The 17,069-nt window shown below is 49.3% G+C and overlaps 1 protein-coding gene across 1 annotated transcript in view; it reads left to right on the top strand.

The window, feature by feature from the left end:
• The first annotated feature begins 2,926 nt into the window (after nucleotides 1–2,926).
• The window catches only part of ABCC1 (ATP binding cassette subfamily C member 1 (ABCC1 blood group)), a 91,725-nt gene continuing 77,582 nt past the window's right edge, over nucleotides 2,927–17,069 (top strand). Inside the window, exons 1-4 of the mRNA XM_065892768.1 lie at nucleotides 2,927–3,097; nucleotides 5,884–6,009; nucleotides 8,753–8,890; nucleotides 10,080–10,205. Coding sequence (XP_065748840.1) covers nucleotides 3,071–3,097; nucleotides 5,884–6,009; nucleotides 8,753–8,890; nucleotides 10,080–10,205 — 417 coding nt within the window. The 5' untranslated portion in view covers nucleotides 2,927–3,070. The remainder of the gene's footprint in view (nucleotides 3,098–5,883; nucleotides 6,010–8,752; nucleotides 8,891–10,079; nucleotides 10,206–17,069) is intronic.

Below are 17,069 nucleotides of genomic sequence, written 5' to 3'. Positions count from 1 at the left end.
AATAAAGTAGATCTGTGGCACTGATAGAGATCAGTTTCTAATGTTAACTAAAAAAAAGCAAGGCATGGAACTGGTATGTATTATGGTACCTTTTGGGGAAGCAAAGTAGGTAAGCTATATTTGGAAGAATATACAAGGTGTTAGCCATGGTAGTTTTGCCTGTGGTTTAGGAGGGGAGTGCTGTGAGTTCAGGAAGGAGGATTCATTTTTCACAGTGTACCATTTTGTGTAGTTTGGGAAAATTTTAGCACGTAAAGTAAATGTATTACCCATTAAAAGTAAATTAATACAAAGAGAGACATGGATGAATGCCTCGGTGGATGGGTGGGTGGATGGATGGATGAATGCCTCGGTGGATGGGTGGGTGGATGGATGGATGGATGAGTCAGTGGATGGGTAGTTGGGTGGATGGATGGATGAGTCAGTGGGTGGGTAAGTGGGTGGATGGATGGATGGATGAGTCAGTGGGTGGGTAGGTGGGTGGATGGATGGATGGGTGTACGGGTAGTGGGGGTGGGTGGATGGATAGATGGTAGATGGATGGATGAGTTGATGCATGGATGGATGGATGGATGGGTGGGTGGGTGGATGGATGGGTTCATGGCTGAGTTCATATCTGATGCACGTGTGGATGCATAGATAAATAAGATAAATTTGGCTGTAGTGGGGAGGACTAAGTGGGGCCCAGAGGGGCTGGAAGCAGGGAATGGCTAGAAAACTACTGCAGGAGTCCAGGCAAGGAATAATTGGGGTAAGGATCAGATTATTGAATTGATTCACATAGGAACCGAGCTTCCTGTATACCTAACTGTGTATATTAGGTCCCAGCATTCTTTTCTTACTAGAAAGGCAGATACCTTTGGAATGAGCTTTTTCTGGCAACTGCCCAGAGACTGCTTTGTATATAATAACCACCAACAGTTTAATCCCCATTTTCACCATCACCTTAAGAATTATAAGTGAAACCAATTAAAATAGTCTTTGATATAAACTACTCCTCTCCATGCTCATTCTTATTTGCAAGGCTGTCTTCCAGTGCCCAAGTCCAGAGGCATGACCTTTGTCCTTTTAAGGGTTTCTTTGTGTCTAGAAGTTTCCTGGCTAAATCCCTTGGTGTATGTTGACCTTTTAAAGTTTACTTTTCAATGATTCCTTGTTCTTTGTTCGGGAAAAATAACCATTTATATCACAGAATAATTAAACCTCTGAAGAACCAGTTTGGGTACTTAATACCTAGGTCTTTGTCTCTCCCTCTTTTTCAAGTCAAATCCTTTTTTTTAACCATCTTAACCATTTTTAAGTGTACACTTCAGTAGCGTTAAGTATACTCACAGTGTCATGCACAACTCTTTTGAAAAACTCAGAACATATATTTTGATTGATCATCAAATGTATCTTTAAGTGAAATGGTCTGCTTGTTCCCATAATTTTCTCTTCTGTAACGTTCTTTGATGTGGCTTTAAAACTTGCGTGGAGTTGTAAGAATCCAGGTTCCTTGGAGTTCCTTGGTGGTCTCACTTATCTGATTGTGGGAAGGCTGTTGGAACCGGAGCTGTCTGGAGGTGTCTGGAGAGCACATCATCCAGTAGTGGGGAGAGAGTGCTAGGGGAAGGGGGCTGCATGGGGACTGGCCAGCTGGACCGCATGGACCTTATCCAAAGGCTGGCTACTTCTAGCTCCTCCCAATGGTTGTAAGGTGGGAATATGGGCCCAGTGCCGCCAGATTTTCTGATTTTTTAAAAGAGACACTGGAAATCCAAGTTTTACATGAAATTTCCTGATTTTTAAATGTTGGCAGCTAACATAAGATTTTTTTTAAAAAAAAGCATGCTTAAAACACCAACAACAGTAACAGCAAACAATCTGCAAGCCATATCAGCCTGGGAGCCACCTGTTTCAGACCTCTAATTTCATCCCACCTAATTATGGTAGAGATAGGAAATTGAGACCCCAAGATAGGGTAATAACTTTTCCCAAAGTTGTATAATGGTTCAGTGGTCAGATCAGGACTTGAATTAAATTTTCCATTACAGAAGTCCGAAGTTTATTCTTGGGCAGATACAGATATACCTGGTCTATTTATGTATGTATCTATCTACTTATCTATTTGGCGTGTCTCTAATGAAGTACAGGTGGCTTGTTAAAAAATTAAAAGTAATTAAAACAAATTTGTTTCTGAGGCTGGATAGCTTAGTGGTTAAATGCAGGAACTCCAGAGCTGAATTCCCTGAGTTTGAGTTTGGCTCCAGATCTTACCAACTGTGAGATACTGGGCAAATCACTGAACCTCTCTGTGCCTTAGTTTTCCCTCCTGAAAAAGGAATGCTAAAGTAATTATAGAATTAAAGGAGGTAATACGTATAAAGGACTTAGAATAGGGCCTAGAACATAGAACTGCAATTTGGATGTTATCCATGCTGCTACCGCTGCTGCTACCGCTGCTGCTGAAGGTGGCCGTGATGGCCATGCTGATGGTGCTGACGAAAGCGATCACGATAGCGGTGATGCTGATGACATTGATGGCAGTGATACAGGGGTCACGGTGAGGATAATGAAGAAGAAGAATAGAAAGCTCTTAATTCCCAAGATTGTGAAGTAGGAATGATCTATATGACTAAACGACGTGTCCGTTTACAGAATACCCTTTAGGATTCCGTTAAATGGCAGTCTCCATCTTTTGTACAATAATGGAACTTACCACAGGTCCCAGAACTTGTCCGTTAGGTGAGATGAGATATACGTTTGTTCGTCGTTCCTTGTTTGTAGTCTCTCTGGCTACTAATCTTTCCGGTTTGCCTGTTCTGCCTGGTAGGGCCTCGTTGTTCTTAAACCCCATGCCAGCTAGTTTTGAACTCTTCGTGGGCCCCTTGTCCAAGCTCTTGGGGACGTCCTGTTGACCTGTGCCTGTTTGTGTCCTCAGGAGTGGAATGTCACGTGGAACACCAGCAGCCCCGACTTCACCAAGTGCTTTCAGAACACCGTCCTCGTGTGGGTGCCTTGCTCTTACCTTTGGGCCTGCTTCCCCTTCTACTTCCTCTATCTCTCCCGCCATGACCGGGGCTACATTCAGATGACACATTTCAACAAAGCCAAAACTGTAAGTCACGTGGGAGTTTATCATGATGTGTGTGTTGTGGGTGTGTGTGTGCTGGGGTGGGGAATGGTGGTTGTGAAAACTGACATGTTCCTTCTGCTTAATTGGCCCTGAGTTCCTTTCACTGGGAGACAGAATAATAATGTGGTGGGTAAAGACTGGGGCACTGAGTTCAGACGTGGGTTCAGATATCGGCTCTGCCACTTACTAGCTGTGTGGCTTTGAGCAAATTTCTTTTTTCCTTCCAGTTTTATTGAGATAGAATAGACATGCAGCACTGTGTACGTTTAAGTGTACAGCATAATAATTTGACTTACATCGTGAAATGATTATCACAGCAAGTTTTGTGAACATCCACCATCTCGTATAGGAACAAAATCAAAGAAATGGAAAGAAAGTTTTTTCTTTGAGCAAATATCTTAACTTCCCTGAGCCTCAGTTCCCCCATGATTATAGTGGGGGTGATAGGATCTATCTCATGAGATTATCCGGAGGTCTTCCTCCCTGACCAAGGATGTCTTTTTTTTTTTTTTAAGATTTATTATTTATTTATTTTATTTACTTTTGGCTGTGTCAGGTCTTAGTTGCGGCACGCAGGATCTTCGTTGAGGCATGCGGGCTCTTTGTTGTGGTGCGCGGGCTCCAGGGTGCACGGGCTCCGTAGTTGTGGTGTGCAGGTTCCAGGGTGCGTGGGCTCTGTAGTTTGCGGCACATGGGCTCTAGTTGTGGCGCATGGGCTTAATTGCCCCGTGGCATGTGGGATCTTAGTTCCCTAACCAGGGATCGAACCCACATCCTCTGCATTGTAAGGCGGATTCTTTATCACTGGACCACCAGGGAAGTCCCAAGGATGTCTTTTTAATTTAAAAAAAGTTTTTATCTTGAAATAGTTTCAAACTATAGAAAAGTTGCAAGGATGATACTAAGCACTCCCCCAGCCCTGTATACCCGTTACTCATAGTCACCGATTTTTAACATTTTGCCACATTTAACATTTTAACCTCATCCTTCTCTTTTGCTCTCTCCATATACACGTATTATGTAGGTTTTTCTGAATCATTTGGGAAAAGCTAGCATCCACCACACCCCTTTACCTGTGATTCTTCAGTGTATCTTTTCTCAAAACAGGGATATTCTCTTATATAACAATAGTACATTAAATTCAGGAAATTTAACATGGACGCAATACTTAAAAAAAAAAACCTACTGTGTATATTCCAGTTTTGTCACTTGTCCCAATACTGTCCTTTCTAGCACCCCCTCCCCCTCCCCCCACTTCAAGGTCATGCGTTGCATCTAGTCACACTCTTTATTTTTCTGTAGTTTTGGAAGAACTTTTCACCTTTCTTTGTGTTTTATGACATTGGCATATTTGGAGCGCGTGGGCCAGTTGGTTTAGAGTCAGTTCCTCAACTTGGGCATTGGGACGATGTTCCCTCATGATTAGATTCAGGTAATGCCTGTCTGGCTGGAAAACTACAAAAGGGATGTGGGGTCCTTCTCTGGTTACATCTAAGGCCGCATGGTGTCCGTCTGCCCCTCGGTGATCGGCCTAATTTTGTTCCTCTGGTCAGCGTGTCTGGTTTCTCTGCTGTGCAGGTGCTGGTTTTCCCCTCAGAAGGATGAGCTTTCTGGGGGAGACACGTGAAGGGCATGTATATACCTGCTCCTCATTCCACTTTCTCCTCTTGACTTAGCATGTGTCTCAGTCCTTTTTTAAGCCACATTTCCCAAAAGTTATTTTCATAAGCCCTTGGCAAACAGGAAAACTTGAGTGATTTTACTGAAGCTGTCCCCTTGCCTATAATACCGCCGTCCAAACCTGTCTCGTTCAGACCACAATCCAAGCCTATCTCAACATGCTGTCTGCTCCCCTATCCTCAGCTGGACCTGCTGTCTTCCTCTTAGACTTCTGGAAGCGCTTTGTACTTCTCTTGGGGAACAACATCTCCCTTTAAAATGTAAATCAGATTTTATCCGTGCCTTGCTCAGAAAACCTCTAGTGGCTTCTCATTATAGGGAGTAAAACCTGGACGTCCTCACAGTGGCCCCGCTTGGTCTGGCTCCAGACTCCTCTTCAGCCATCTCCTGCCACACCCACGGCTCATGCCACAGCAGCCGCAACCTTACTGAACACATTCCTACCGCAGGACCTTTGCACTTGCCCTCTGCCTGAATTGTTCTTTCCCTCCAATAGTCACTGTTGGCTCTTTACCCAGATGTCACCTGATGGGAGAGGCCTTCTCTGACCACCCTATCTCATCTGTTTTATTTCTCCTTATATTACTTCTTGCTGGCATTATTAGGATGTATTTTTCAGTTTGTTTCTTGCCTGTTTCCTTCCACTGGAATCGCAGCCCCATGAAGGCAGTGACTTCTGTCTGTTTTATTCTGTTGTATTCTTGGCACCTTGGCAGGTATGTGGCCCACAGTAGGACCCCAGTAAATTTTGGTTGGATGAATGGTCATCGTGAGAGGCGCCCTGTGCAGGCTGCTGGGGTTACAGATGTCGATAAGCCAGGCTTGCGTTTTCAGGTGCTGGGGAGAATAGTGACCACACAGAGTTGTGCCTGTGGTGCAGGAGAGATACAGACCAGTGTGGGACGGCCCAGGTGCTGGCTCACCCTACCTAGGGCTTGTCTGTGTTCCAGAGGATACCTGCTGTATCTGAAGACCACAGCTGATGGTTTAGGGGGTGGCTGGTGCCCCCAAGGCTGAGATTTTTGCACAGGTGCTGGGGGAAGTTCCGTCGCTGTCCGTTGTAAGATGTGTATGTACTTCTCTTCCAGGCCTTGGGATTTTTGCTATGGATTGTCTGCTGGGCAGACCTCTTCTACTCTTTCTGGGAAAGAAGTTTGGGCAAGCTCCTGGCCCCAGTGTTTCTGGTCGGCCCAACCCTCTTGGGCATCACCATGGTAAGTAGGGGCTGGCACTGTGGAGACCAAAAGTAGTGGCTGGCGTTTAGAAATGAAATGATCTCACAGTAGAAATCCAGAAATACAGCTGTGTTAGGTGAATTTGATGTGGTCTTGGTGGGGGGGTGGGTAGGGAGGAAGGGATAATGGGGCTGAGGCCTAAAGGATGAGCAGGATGTTAAAAAGTTGAAGGGGCTGGGGTAGAGGATGATCCAGTTAGAGAAGACAGCATGTGCAGAAGTCCTGGGGTTGGAGAGAGAGAGTGAGAGTTGGCCTGTGTGGCTGGGGCAGAGACAGTAAGGAGGGGAGAGCAGGGGAGCAGGAAGGGCAGAGGGCTGACCCCGAAGGACCTCGAGCTTCAGGCTTAGTGGGTTTTGTCTTGTTTTTCATTCCTGAAGGTGGGTTCTAAACCTTTTTTGTGCCATGGACCCCTTTCTTCTTTGCCAATCTGGTCTCCTCAGAATAATCATAGAACACATAGGCTTACAAAGGAAACCAGTCATACACACATATGTATACATATGAAGATTTTGTGATGTACATTTATATTTTTACTTGAGGTTTAATTTACATAGGGTAAAATTCACTTTTTTCCTTGAACAATTCATGAGTTTTGATAAACAGATATGGTCAGGTGAGTACCATGTCCACAATCAAGATACGGAACAGCTCCATCACCCCCAAAAGTTCCCTGGTGCCGCCCCAGCCCTTCTCTCCACCTCTTTACCCCGCCCCCCGCCCGGCTACTGCTGCTGTGTTTTCTGCCCCTATTGCTTTTCCTTTTCCAGAATGTCATGTGAATGGAACCATGAAGTCTGGAGCAGTTTGAGTCTGACTTCTCAGGCCCTGCGGTTCCAAAGATCTTTTTTTTTTTTTAAAGTCACTCAGCATGTTTGATTGTATGGATTCCACACGCACTGTTTATCCATTCTTTGGGTGCAGTACATTTGGGCTGGGAAACCAGTTATCTTTAATCACAGTTATGAAAAGCTTAAAATGCAAAATAAAAATATATGTGCTTCTTTATGAATGCATTTCAAATCAAGACCTACCAGCAGCTGTGACTGACGCCTCCTTAATTTCCAAATAGCGATTGACCATACATGATAGAGACATCTTCAGGTACCTTTTTTTTTTGGCCGCCGCCGTGCAGCATGTAGAATCTTAGTTCCCCAGCTGGAGATCGAACCCATGCCCCCTGCAGTGGAAGCACAGAGTCTTAACCACTGGACCGCCAGGGAAGTCCCTTCAGCTATCTATTTTCAGATATGATGACAGAGCCCCAGGCACTGCTGATGCTGTTGTGGTGTGTTGCTTTCACGTGTCATTGGTGGTGCTAATAAGGGAAAGTGAAACTGTAATTGTTTCCCATCTAAGTTCATGGACCCCTGGGTTCTATCCAGAGCCTGTCCTTGGACCCCAGGTTAAACCCCGCAGTCCTAAAGGCAAAGGTTCTGAGCAAGGGCACGCCAGGCTGTGCATATTTAAGAGTTGACCGTGGCCTCCAAGTGGAGAATGGATTGTGGTGCAGGAGTGGAAGCTGGGAGGCCAGTAGGGGGTCATCTGGCATAAGGGGATGGAGGCTGAGACCAGGGTGAGCAGCAGGTAAGCTGAGGGCGGGCCTTGGTGGCAGAGCCAGTGTGAGTTGCTGATGGATAGATGCAGGGTGTGAGGGAGATGGGGGACCGAGGAGGACAGATGAGGACAGACAGACGTGTCTCTGGCTCAAGCAGCTGGGGGCTGAGGGGAGGTGCCCTGGGTGCCCGTAGCTCCACGAGAGTCAGGTTCGTGACTGTGACTGGCGTTGGGGTCTGCCTCCAGAGGGCCGCCTGTCTGGGGAATGGCCGTGGCATTTCCTTCTTTCAAGGAAACACAGTTTCATTGTTTATTTTCTCTTCCTGATCTCTAAGTCACATGTAAAATGAAAGTCATAGCTCTGGATATCAGGAATGAAATAAAATCCCAATCCGCCCACCACAGTTGTTCTAATGAAGTTTCCTGAAGACAGGCGTGTGACAGTAGCAGGTTAAGTAAGTTTCCTGATCTGCAAACTGGGGTTGAAAACAGTTGAAAACAGGCTGCACCGAGTCGGTGCGTGTGAATGCCTCCTGTGTGGCGGAGATAAGAGAAGCTCAATAAAGGGGAGCAGTTACCACTGCTGCCCGACGCACAAGAACCAGTCAGCATCAGGGCTGGATTTCCTGATCTAAATCGAGGGTCGGCCTGCCACCTGTTTTTGTAAATAAAGTTTTAGTGGCACACAGCCGTGTCCACTCTTTCATGTATCGTGTAAGGCTGCTTTCACACTGCAGTGCAGACTTGAGTAGTTGTGAAAGAAATTCCATGGCCCACAAAGCCTAAAATATTTACTCTCCGGTCGTTTAAGAAAAAGTGTACCGATCTCTGTCATAAACTGAGCTTTCCCCTGACTTTTCCATCCTGTCCTGGGTCTGTACCTGGTCTGTTAGGTTCCCACAGCTCTCGAGTTGGATACTGTTGTCATCCCCATTTTGCAGACAAGGTAGCAGAGGCTCAGAGAGGTTCGGTGACTTGTCCAGGGTCACCCAGCAAGGCGAGAGCAGAGCTGGGACTGGAGCCAGGTCCTTCCCAGGCTGTTCCCAGTGCTTCCCACGCCCGACAGCAGCCCTCCTCCAGGCCTTGCATCTGCCAGGCTCTGGACTATGGGAGCCTTGGGAGCCTGGCCTTCTCCTGACAACTCCTGTTGTATGCTTTTCTCTTCCAGCTGCTTGCTACCTTTTTAATTCAGATCGAGAGAAGGAGGGGAGTTCAGTCCTCAGGGATCATGCTCACTTTCTGGCTTATAGCCCTACTGTGTGCCCTGGCCATCCTGAGATCCAAAATCATGACTGCCTTAAAAGAGGTAAGTGGTGGCCTCGTTTTGCGTCTTCCGTCAGCATCTCCTGGAAGATGCTTGTTCCTTCTGGCTTTTGTGGAAACCATGCGTTTCCATGGGAACCAGGGGATGGCTACTGCATGGGCCCAGCTTCTTTCCTGAGGATTTCCCTCGCCTGTGCAACCTTTGTTCTAGAACCTTATTTCCTCAGGGCCCCATGTGTCTGTGTAGCTCTCGGGCAGGAGCTACGGGCAGATGCACACCACCCTTTGAGCCTCTGTCAGCGGTAACAGCCAGGCAGGTTGGCTCTCAGTGTCTATTGTCTGGAACAGAGCGGAGCAGGGAGCAATGTTTGCAGGGTGGTGGCTTGGGGACCCTAGACTCGTCCCCACTTTGCCTTGGTGCTGCTCTGGCTGGGAAGTGGCTCTCATTGGCTGCCATCTGCTGCTCCTAGGGATTCAGAAGAGTGTGCTCTTTCAGACTGTCACGTGTTTCCCTGTCACCTTCAGGCTAATCAGGAACTGGCATCAAGCAAAGGAAGGAAGAGTAACTGAATGTTTATTGAGCACCTGCAGTGTACATTTCAGGCAGTCTTTAATAGTGATGGCAGCTGACATTTATTGAGTTGGTGTTTACAAAGTGCCAGGCCGGGGACTGAGTCGTTTCCGTGAATAATCCTACTGACTTCTCACAATTACCCTGACAGGGTCTCTCAGCTTCAGCACTCATTGACATTTGGGGCCCAAGACATCTTTGTTTTGTGGGACTGTCCTGTGCTTGTCGGATGTTCGGGGCAGTGCCAGTAGCCTCCCACTCCTGAACAGAAGAGTCTCTAGACACTACCAGATGTTCCCCGGGAGGCAAAATCACGCCCACTTGAGAACCACTGGTCTGTCTGTAGATGGGGAAACTGAGGCACAGAGAGGTTAAGTCCCATGGCCAGAATGAGCAGAGTCAGGCCTTGAAGGTAGCTCTGTGCTACTCCCAAGCCTGGGGCTCCTCCCCCGTGTCGGCTGCCTGGACCAGGCAGTGTGGACCACGCTGTGACGTCACTGCTTGTCTTCTGTTATCTTGCAGGGGGTAGGGTCAGGGTGGGAAAGCTTGCCGTCAGGCCTGCAGGCTGAGAGAGTGGGCCTCCTGCTGTCTGCTCCCCCGGCCTCCGCAGGTTGCTTCCAGAAAGTGATCTTTTCTTCCTCCTTCCCTCCCTCTCGTGCAGGATGCCCAAGTCGACATCTTTCGCGATGTCACTTTCTACATTTACTTCTCCCTCGTGCTGATCCAGCTTGTGTTGTCCTGCTTCTCAGACCGCTCACCCCTGTTCTCCGAAACCATCCACGATCCCGTAAGTGTGATCACAGATGAGCACAGAGACACGTGTGTGTGCATGTGCGTGTGCAAGAGAGAATGCACAGTGCCAGCTAACGTTGATTTGAGCCAGTGTCGTACATCTAGGAGCTCCTTCTGTCTTCCCTGAACACCTGGCGATACGTAACATTACCCTCTCCACTTTACCGTTGGAAAAACTGAGCCGTACGCGTGGCTTGGGGGATTTAAGGAGGGAACCTGATTCACAGTTGCTAACTGCTGTGTCTTCCAGCCCGTTGTCTTGTTTGGTTGGCGTAGTGGTTTTAGACAGTGCGAGTGAACTTTTAAAAATCAGGAAATTTCATATAAGTTCAAACTGTCCAGATTTTCTAGAAAAATGAGAAGTTCTGGCAGCAGTAGGGCTGTTATCCCACATGGCAGCGGTTGGCCAGATTGAGGAGCATTGCCCTGGTTTCCTTCCGCAGTCCTCACCACTCCCTGCTTCATTAGACAGTCTTGCTTCCCTCACCTATGTACGTGCCTGGCCCCTGGGGGGTTTGAGTTTGAGACCCTGGGTCTCTTGCGTCCGCTTGAGGGAAATCCTGCTTGTGTAGAAGGATCTGAGTGGGCCGGGTGGGGATGGCCGCCCTTCTGCTAGTAGCAGGAAAGTGAACACGGTTATTTATCACCCTTGCCTGTCTTCTTTCTCCCTCTCTGCCTCCGCCCATCCTCTTTGCCTTCCTCATTCCTCCCCTTTCTTCCCTCCCTCCTTCTGTCTAGTGCCGAGTGCCAGGCCCCAATCTGGACACAAGGCTGTAGCAGTGAATAAAGCAGAGTTATTGCCGCTTGAGGTTTATGTTTTCATGGGCAGGGGCACAAACAGTAACCTAGGAGCCAAGTACATATCCTGTCAGTCAGGTGGTGGTAAAGGCTGGGAAGGAGAAAGCAGGGAAAGGAGGTAGAGATGATGGTTTGGGGTCGTGTGTGGTTTTGATAAAAGCCATCAGGGAAGCCTGCGCCCCCCGCTCCAGGAAACCTCATTGGAACAGAGACCTGAAGGAGTGAGGGAGCCAGGCAAGCAGATACCCAGGGAAAGAGGTTCCAGGCAGAGGGGTGGCAAGTGCAAAGGCCCTGGGGCAGAGCTGCCGTGAATGTCGCCGGAACAGCAGGAAAGGCTAGTGTGGCTGGAGAAGAGAGAGGCAGGAGGGGGCTGAGGGATGGCCTCTCAGAGCTGGGACAGTCACCTATGGGCCGGGCGGGCTGTTTGGATTTTATTCTGAGAGGGATGGGAAGCCTTTGGAGCATTCATTTGATGCTTTGTTCATGGTTAGTCAGCTGCTAACGGATGAAATTGCAGTGGGAGCAGTTTTCAGCTGTGGTTCTGCTGGGTTTGGCCTGAACCTCAGCACAAGGCTGAGGCTGCTTTTGTGGGTGATGAAAGGATCTGTGGGGCATCAGCCTGGAGGAGGTGACGGATGCTCCCAGTGTAAGCTTCAGAAACCCGTGCCCTAGAGTGTGTTCGGAGAGGCCCCATTTTCTCATCTCCCTGCTCTGGGAGGAGCTGGGTTGGAGAAGTTAGAAAAGTGTGTATGTGTGTCTGTGAATGTGTGTATATATGTGTGTTTGTGCACACAGGTGTGTGTGCGTGTGGTGTGTGTACGTGCATGCACGTATGTTTACATGTTTTGCATGTAGATGTGTATGAGTGTGTGCATGTGTGTGTTTTTGTGTGTTCATGTGAGTGTGTTTTGCATGTGTATAAAGTTCACAAGGGCAGCAGCCATGCGTGAGCACCCAGGGGATCCAGCCCCCAGCTGGCACAGAGGAGGAGCTAAGATGTCTCCAGCCCTCATGTCTGCTCTTCATAGGTGTTTGTGTGCACGGGTGTGGGTGTGTGACAGTGGAGTGTCCCCATCAGAAACATTAGGTGTCAGGCTGTTCTGTGGAGAAGGGGATCGCAGTGAACAAGTCATACCCCCCCTGAGTGACTGCAGACCCTGGGGTGCTCTGGGGGTAACCCGAGCCCAGGGGAGGCAGACAGGCCCACGTGGGGATCTCCTGACTCTTCAGGCTCCCTGTGGGGCCTGAGAAGCAGCCTCTCCCACTGGACGGTCCCTGATGCTTTATGGGGAATTTCTGATTTCTGGTCCCCTCTGGGATCTGGATAGAATTCCTGTCTCTTCTCTCCTGGGTGTGTGTGCCTCGGGGTGTCTCAAAGAGCTGCCTTCCTCCTCCCATTGTGCTTTCTGCAGTTCTGGGGTGTGGGGCCTTCTCTGCCCGGGTACCCTGACTCTTCTCCCAGCTGTTCCTTTTCTCTTGTGGGACTCGAGGCTCAAAGAGGTTGTCTTGACTTACAGCCTGAATCTGATGGTGGAGGCAACATGGTAATGGAAGGAGAGCCTCATTTTGGAGTCAGGCAGACCCTGGGCTTTAATTTCACCTGCGTCCCATTTATTCTGCCAATAGATATTTATTAAGCACCGTTTTTATACTGCGCTTCATTCTGGGGACAGAGCAATATGTGAAAAAGTGTGGTCCATGCCCTGCTACGCTTATCTGTTACTCCGTAACAAACCACCCTGAATTTAGTGACATAAAACAGCAACAGTACTTTGTTATGTTTCACAGGCCCGGACGTTGGCTGGGCTCAGCTGGGTGGTTTTCACTCAGGGTCCTTGCTCATGTGTCGGGTGGTTAGCGCGTTGGCCTCTGGCTGGAGCCTCAGCCAGGGTTGACAGCCCCACCTGGTCTCCCCGAGCTGCCTGGGCTTCCTCACAGCCTGACGGCTGGTCTCTAAGAGTGAGCGCGCACGAGGTGGAAGCTGTGTCACCTTTTAGGACCCAGTCCCGGAGTCACATAGAGTCACTCCTGCCACCCTCTTCTGATTGAGGGAACCACGCAGGTCTTCTGGGTGCAAGGGGTGGGTGCACGCAGGCCCCCCACCTCTAGATGGGGGAGCGGCCAGGTCTCATTGTAAGAAGAGCATGTGAGATGGCAGGTGATTCCTGGCCAACGTTGGAAAGTACCATCTACTGCATGCCCCCGGGAAGCTATCGTCCTGTTAAGCAGGTAGCAGACTGTGTGACTACAGTTGGGATGAAGGCTGGGAATCAGGTTATGTGACTTTTGGATCTGACTTTGGGCAAATCACTCCTCCTTTCAAGACCTCAGTGTCCTGTTCTGGAAAATGGGTTGCGGCTCGATTTAATGCTGGCTGCACCCGCCTCCCTGCCCCGGAACTGAGGCCCGTGATCTGGGGAGGAGGACACTGCTAGGTGTCACCTCTGCTGTCTCCCCGTCACCCTCAGGGCTCACATCACAGTGGAGCCTGGAAGATGGGGTGAGTCCAGTCCCTGTCGCTGTCCCACCCTCAGAGCAGCAGTCACATGTCACCTGTCCTCAGAGCAGTCAGCCAAGCCCAGGGTCAGGCGGGGCCAGCATGGGGGCCGGCAGTGCTGACCTTCTCCCCCCTGCTGAGTCACCAAGCTGTCATCCTCCCCAGCTGGCCCCGTGCCTGACGTGTGACTCAGAGCTGTGTCCTGGCCCTGCTTCCTGGCAGGGCTGCTCCCCTCTGTGCATCAGGTGGGGCCTGGCTGAGTAGGCCTCACAGGCTCTCTGAGGCTGTCACCTGTCCCCAGCCTCCAGTGCTTTGATCTTGCTGGCCCTGAGGCTACTGCTTAGGTTGCAGGGAGGGGGTTGCCATTGGCAGTTGGGGGCATCAGGGGCAAATGTGGCAGATAGTAGACCCTCAGTTCTCAAAGTGGGGTCCTCAGACCGGCAGCATCAGCATCCCTCAGGTGCTCATTAGAAATGCAGAGTTTCAGGCCTGCCAAGTCCTGTTGAGTCAGGGTCTCATTTTCACAAGATCCCTGGGAGGTTCATGGTTGGAAAGCACTGGTTTAGCAAATTCTTAAAAGTTGCTCAGCTCATTTGGTGTAAGAGGTATTTTTAATCCTGTTCCTATTTTACTGTGAACATTTCAAATCTACAGAAAAGTTGAAAGACACAGCGAGTACTCCCCATCTACCCACCAACTATATTTTACAAGTTAACATTCTGCTAAATTTGCTTTATCACAAATCTATCTAGTCAGCCAGCCGGCTAAGATTTTTGGTATTTAAAAGTGACCTTGAAATACATTAGTATCCTTCATTCACACACTTAACTGTGCAAATCATTAGCCAGAGCTCAATATCTCTTTATGATTCGTTTTTTGTTTGTTTTTTTTTTTTAAAGTAAATTTACATAGTGACATTCCTGAATCTTAAGTTACCATTTGATGGGTTCTGACAAATGAGTAACTCAAACCCCTATTGAGATACAGAACATTCCCAGGATCCCAGAAAGTCCCCTCCTGCCCCTTCATGGTCAGTCTCTACCTCTTGCAGCCCAGAGGCAACTGCTGGGCCTAGACTGTTAATGAGAGCATCGAAAACTCCATTTTTAATTCCTTTCTCCGTTACGCTTTCAGCCATTTCGTGACCCGGTGTTGTGCCGGGGGCTCCGCTGGGCTCGGAGTACCTAGAAACGAACCGACATTGACCGCCCCTTAGGAAAGATGGAGGAGGTGGCGGGCAAATAAGCTGCTGCTGCGGGATGGACAGTGGGGTTCCAAGACAGGGGAGTGCTGGGGGCTGTGGGTGCCCGAGGAGCAGTCCTGCACTCAGCCTTGGGGGCCAGAGCCAGCATCTGGACGAGGGGATGCCTCCATCCCCTCCCGTAAGGTTGAAGGCTGGAGGGTGGATGGGAAGGTGCTCCTGGTGGTGGAAGCAGCATGTCCAGAGGTCCAGCGGTATGATGGAACTTGTGGGTGTTTGGGTACTGTGTGGACTTCTGCTTGGTTGGGTCTCTTGCTGAAAGGAGGATGCATGAGGCTGGTGACACTTTAGGAAAGCCATTGCCAGAGTCCAGGCAGGTTGAGAGGAAGGCTGGCCTGAACAGTGACCCTGTGTGTAGCAGAGCATCAAAAACCAGGAAGAGAAATCGGACAAGTTCATGGGCAAAGCACACATCGTGTGTGCTGCAGTAGAAGAAATTGTGGTCCTGCGCCCAGAGGAGCTTTACACAGCTGAGAAGCGGCAGAGCCAACAAAGGACACCAGTGTAACATGCTGTACCAACGGATTTCTTACTGTCCGACGTTTAGGTGGTTCCAACCAATAATAACAATCGCAGCCTTGTGTTAATAAATAAAATTAACTTATTTAATCCTCACGGCAACCCAACTTTGAGGCGGAACTGTGAGTCTCCCCGCATTTTACAGATGAGGACACCGAGGTTCAGGGTGGTGTAGTGTCGCCTGAGTTCACAGGGCTGGACTGGGAGCCCTTCCACCAGGAGAGCCCTTCACATCTGAGCCTGCATCAGCATCACCTGGGGGGCTTGTTAAAACACAGATCATTGCTGGGTCCCACCCCCAGAGCTTCTGAGTCAGTCGGTTTGGGTGGGGCCTAAGCCTTTCTGTTTTTAACAAACCCCCAGGCACCATGGATGCTGGTGATGGGGCCAGGTTTCAGAACCCCTGGTTTGAGCTACACTGCTGCTTACGCGTCCCTTACTGCTGGAGTAACTGGCAGAAAACTGAACTAAAAGTAGAATCAAAACCAGAAAAGGTGGGTGAGGACCCAGAGAGTTTCTGACAGAAAGGCCAGAATGCTGAGGGCCCAGACAAAGGTCCTCAGAGTGCCTTCTGGTCACGGGTGACCAGTTCTCAGGGAACCAGTGCCTGGGGGCTGTGTACCAAGTTAGTTTAAAGCTCATAGTTTCAGGCCAAATTACCTGCACCAGGTAGAGATGCCAAAGAATGCAGCTCTCTGCATGAACCTCCCTGCTCCTCTTCCTCCGCCTTCAGCCAGGGCCTGTCTGAATTATTCTTGTTTCTTTTTTTTTTTTTTTTTTTTTTTAACGGTACACAGACCTCTCACTGTTGTGGCCTCTCCCGTTGCGGAGCACAGGCTCCGGACGTGCAGGCTCAGTGGCCATGGCTCACAGGCCCAGCCGCTCCGCGGCATGTGGGATCTTCCTGGACCGGGGCACGAACCCGTGTCCCCTGCATCGGCAGGCGGACTCTCAACCACTGCGCCACCGGGGAAGCCCTGAATTATTCTTGTTTCTAACCAAATGGGGGATCAGTTAATAATCCTCCTTCCTCCTGGGACAGGAGTTACTCCATTTCAGTCTCAGAGGCCGGGAAGCCCCCAGCCAGCAGCCCTGTCTTTTCCACCTCGAGAAGTTCTGCTTGGTTTTGGTTGAATGGAACGCTGCCTGGATCCTTGTCCAGCGGCCTCCTTTTTTTTTTTTTTCCTTCTTTCTTATTTTATTAATTTATTTTTGGCTGCGTTGAGTCTTCATTGCTGTGCATGGGCTTTCTCTAGTTGCGGCGAGCGGAGGCTACTCTTCGTAGTGGGCTTCTGATTGCAGTGGCTTCTCCTGTTGTGGAGCACGGGCTCTAAGGTGCGCAGGCTTCAGTAGTTGCGGCACGTGGGCTCAGTAGTTGTGGCTCGAGGGCTCTAGAGCACAGGCTCAGCAGTTGTGATGTGTGGGCTTAGTTGCTCCACAGCATGTGGGATCTTCCTAGACCCGGGCTCGAACCCGTGTCCCCTGCATTGGCAGGTGGATTCTTAACCACTGTGCCACCAGGGAAGTCCCTTTCCTTCTTTCTTTAATTCTCAGTTCTTGACTGCTTCAGAACTCTAATTGTCTGTTATCACATGAGGCCTCTCATGTCAGATAGGGACTTCCAGAAACCAGCTCCCAAACTGATGTAATTTCTTATCTGTGCTGGTGACAGGAGCCAGTGTCTGCCCAATGTGACTTCTGATTATCTGAACATCTGTATCTGGATCCAGAAGAGGGAGGAGAGCTAGGGAGACGAACTTAAGGAGGCTCCTGGATTGTGCATA

This window comes from Phocoena phocoena, chromosome 15 (genome assembly GCF_963924675.1).
Source record: "Phocoena phocoena chromosome 15, mPhoPho1.1, whole genome shotgun sequence".
Taxonomy (NCBI): domain Eukaryota; kingdom Metazoa; phylum Chordata; class Mammalia; order Artiodactyla; family Phocoenidae; genus Phocoena; species Phocoena phocoena.
Note: the sequence above shows the minus strand (reverse complement) of the source record. Positions and strands in the feature narration are given on the sequence as shown.